This window comes from Salvelinus sp. IW2-2015, linkage group LG16 (genome assembly GCF_002910315.2).
Source record: "Salvelinus sp. IW2-2015 linkage group LG16, ASM291031v2, whole genome shotgun sequence".
Lineage (NCBI taxonomy): Eukaryota > Metazoa > Chordata > Actinopteri > Salmoniformes > Salmonidae > Salvelinus > Salvelinus sp. IW2-2015.
Genome location: NC_036856.1, coordinates 28,809,892 through 28,813,956, shown reverse-complemented (window position 1 = coordinate 28,813,956; position 4,065 = coordinate 28,809,892). Strand labels below are relative to the sequence as shown.

The window sequence follows — 4,065 nt, the reverse complement described above, 5'->3', positions numbered from 1 at the left end:
GAAGTCAATGTAGAGCAACACTAGAACGATTACAAGCAAAGGGGAGCGTGATGTCCAGGAGTTATCCCTCCGAATCTCCACACCTCAACTTAGAGAGAAAGTTCAATAGCCATAACAAAAGGACGTGGACTACACAGACAGACCCACTGCTCATTTACAATCGAATGTAACAACATCTTCTTGGACCGTATTTTTTTCTTACCGTTTTATAGAAATATAAAACGTGGATTTCGGTTTTGTTTATTTTCCCGACCATTTCAACTCTTAAATTCGTTTGACTTTTAGGTGTACATGTGCCTCGGTTTGTGTTCTATTATAATTTTCATCGGTTTTGAATAAAATGGAGCATATAACCGGCCTCCTAATGTTGTCATGAAGACTTAAATCACCATCTCTTTTGCTTTTCTTACTATGGAATCCTCCAGCGGCTCTAACTTTGGAATAGACACTATTTTATCCAACCCTACTAATTCTGTTAACCCTGCGCTAATGAACGGAGATTTCCGCCTCGGTGACAGCAGGACAGCGGATTTCAGTCGGAGCCAGGTCACCCCGTCCCCGTCATGTTCGGACATAGATACGGTGGGAACGGCCCCCTCTTCCCCAATCTCCGTCACCATGGAGCACGCCGAGCCGCATCTGCTCCAAGACAGCTTACCGCACCACCACCATCACCACCACCACCTGCAGCCAGGGAGTTTGCAGCTATCGCCCCAGCCACAGCAGCTAGGGGCCGGGGCCGGCTGTGCCCCCAGGACTGCCACCTCTTCGTTTTTAATCAAAGACATTTTAGGCGACAGTAAACCTCTAGCAGCGTGCGCACCTTACAGCACCAGCGTACCGTCACCCCATCACATCCCCAAACCAGAGAGTGCCAGGGACAGTGGGGACGGCTTCAGGGCCAAGTTGGAACAAGATGAAAACAGGAGCAAATTGGACAAAAGAGAGGATATGGAAATGAAATGCAACGGTAAGTGAATATTTAGGATACATTTATATGGAAAAGTGTTTTTATGGTATAGTTATTGAATGGAGTAAATTAGGTTTTAGTGTACACAAAAAAATCTATTGTACAGTATAACTGCCTTRAATGTAGACCACGTTGAAAACTAATTCCAGAAAGGAATATAACGCTATCATCTGTCCTACAATTCCACATCAGAAAGGAGTATAATTAAATTACTTTTGAATTTTCTGTCCATAAAAAAGTTGATAGCAGCCTATAAAATACTTTTCTGGTAGATAACCATCAAATTGAATAGGCCAACTGCGCAAATAATAGTCTAACAACAATAATGACAACAATAAGAATAAGACTACGGACATCTTAAATTCAAATTAACAGTGCAGGCTAGTTGGTTATATGTTGGTAGTAGCCTACAGTTATTTGTAAACTAATACATATCTATTGTACAGTATAACTAACTTGAATGTAGATAATGTTGGGTATTTATTTGAAATTTTTACGACATTTATCAAAGGCTGTCTTATTAGACAATGATATTTAAGAGTTGATTTTCATTTGCCCTTTTTTATTTAGCATAACAGAACCAAAAACAGATGTAAGGCTGGCTAGATATGTTCCCCGTGYGCAAAACTCCCTAGTGGGTCAATTAGAGAGATTATTGTTCATCCTAGAGGGGGATCACAAGCGGGGCAGAAACTGCTACAAATATAGATGGATTGACACATCGATTTCCCAGTTTTACTGCTAAAAACTTAAGTTGACAAATACAGTCCGAATTTCTTATAGGCTGTTGATTTTCCCCCYAGCTGTCTGACAGGTGCAGTCAGTAACTGCAGTGCTTCAGTTTCAACTGGACTGCTCATCTTTATGAAATAATAGGCTATTGTGAGAGGTTCAAAGTTTAAAGCCAATTGTTTAATTCGATTGGTTTATATTTTTCCTTGTTAGAATACGTAGGCCTATTTGACCTTATTTTGACTCAGGACTAATAGACAATGTATTTGTTGCAAATTTATTTTTCATTGAGCCATTGAACCATTAAGGCTTTAATTATTTAAAAACTTTTATGATTGTCCACTAATGAATATGTTCTATAATTTTTCCCATTCAGGAACAAAAGAAGAGAATGAACGGGAAATTTCAAGTAGCAGAGATAGTCCTCAATCACGGTCAAAAAAACCTCGCAAAGCACGGACGGCCTTTTCAGACCACCAACTCAACCAGTTAGAGCGAAGCTTCGAGCGCCAAAAATACCTCAGCGTGCAGGACCGCATGGACCTCGCGGCAGCACTCAACCTGACCGACACACAAGTAAAAACCTGGTACCAAAACCGACGGTATGTCACACCTATTTCAAAGCATCATTATCTTCATCATTTTTATTTTATTTTATTTGYGTAATTTCTATTATTATTAGGCTATTATTATTAGCCTATTTTTTGTTGGGCCTATTTGATGTTTTATTTTGGTGGTGACGTTTGTATTATTATTTACATTAATATAATACTATTATAACATTGTAATAACGGTAGTAGGCCTATGCAATTTCAGACCATAATAACACGATTTAAGGTGGATGCATGTGTTGTTTAGTTAATTTCGTTCCTAATTAATAGTGCAGTTTAGTGTATTTTTTATATTTCAAGTGTACTGCCTTTTCATGCAGACCCATAACGTGCATGGATTTAAGTTAATTAGGCCTACTGAACAGACATAATAGAATAGAATAACTTAAGAACAGATCAAGGGGAATAATTAAACAGGCCTAATGAAAATGGTTGTCATGGAACAGACAAGGATATTTATTTACAAGATGAACCCACACCGTTTTATTCCATGGTATTGGTTATTGAAATACACGTCACTCTGGGACTATTAAAGTCTGTCTGAACAACACATGATGTTGGCAATGCACAATTTGCCTCTCTGGCGTCATTGTTAAGATTTCCCCAATATGTCAGCCAAGATTAGTGTTAGCAGCGCCCACCTAGTAATACAAAGACACAACCCAATATAATGACGAAATATGTTATGACTGCAATCATTTTTTCGATCCTGCAGTTATCTTTCTCGTTGAAAGTAGCAGCCTATAGTACAACAACACATACGTTTTTATGAATGATTTGGGTATAAAATAACATCTTCAAGTAAATCTGCCAATGTTCACAGCATACTTGGTTAGTTTATACAGAGGCCTAACGAGAAGGATCAATGAGCGAGTAATGACCTGAAATGAATCTATGATCTTATCAACCAAATATAGGCATTGCACTGTACACTTGAAATACATTTTCTGGATGTAGCTACAGGTCCTTTGCCTGGGCTAATTAAAGGCATAACCACCGATTCATGCTGCAAATAATTAGGCCTCACCAATTAAGGGCCCGTTTGGGGAATTCTCGGAGCCTGAACCGGTTTAATAATTGATTTGTTGTATTTTGATCTGATTTCAGGACGAAGTGGAAAAGACAGACAGCGGTCGGATTAGAGCTACTGGCTGAAGCCGGAAATTATTCCGCCTTACAAAGAATGTTCCCGTCGCCCTATTTCTACCACCCGAGCTTGTTGGGTACCATGGACAGCACGACAGCAGCCGCCGCAGCCGCAGCAATGTACAGTAGTATGTACCGGACTCCGCAGCAACCACATCCCGGTCTCCAGAGACCCCTTGTCCCGAGAGTACTCATCCATGGCCTTGGGCCGGGGGGCCAACCGGCATTGAACCCGCTGGGTAACCCCATGCCCGGCACGCAGCATCAGCGGTAGAAACAAGAACAAGACGATTCCTATCAGAAAAACTGTTTTAACCACATTTGATGTGAGTAACTGCGCTGAACGATGAACAATACATTTGATAAGGACAATATATGAAAGGCAATTTTACAGAAGGAGAAGGAGGTAATATTTAATGACTGAGAGACAGTTCTGACGTAACCACGAACTGTCTGCAGCATCGAGTCGAGGCCATGACAGAAAAAGGACTGTTCATATGTATGATTGTTTGTTTGTTTGTTTTTTTGTACAAATTCACGTATACTAGCAAATAAACTTATAAAGTTTATTAGATGGAGAAAAGGGTTGAATAAAGACGGAATGAT

At 40.0% G+C, this 4,065-nt stretch overlaps 1 protein-coding gene across 1 annotated transcript; it reads left to right on the top strand.

The window, feature by feature from the left end:
• The first annotated feature begins 309 nt into the window (after positions 1–309).
• On the top strand, positions 310–3,835 carry LOC111975314 (barH-like 2 homeobox protein). The gene is made up of 3 exons (XM_024003524.2): positions 310–970; positions 2,079–2,304; positions 3,421–3,835. The coding sequence occupies exons 1-3, from the start codon at positions 412–414 to the stop codon at positions 3,731–3,733; spliced, it is 1,098 nt and encodes a 365-aa protein (XP_023859292.1). The 5' UTR covers positions 310–411; the 3' UTR covers positions 3,734–3,835.
• The last annotated feature ends 230 nt before the right edge of the window (positions 3,836–4,065 follow it).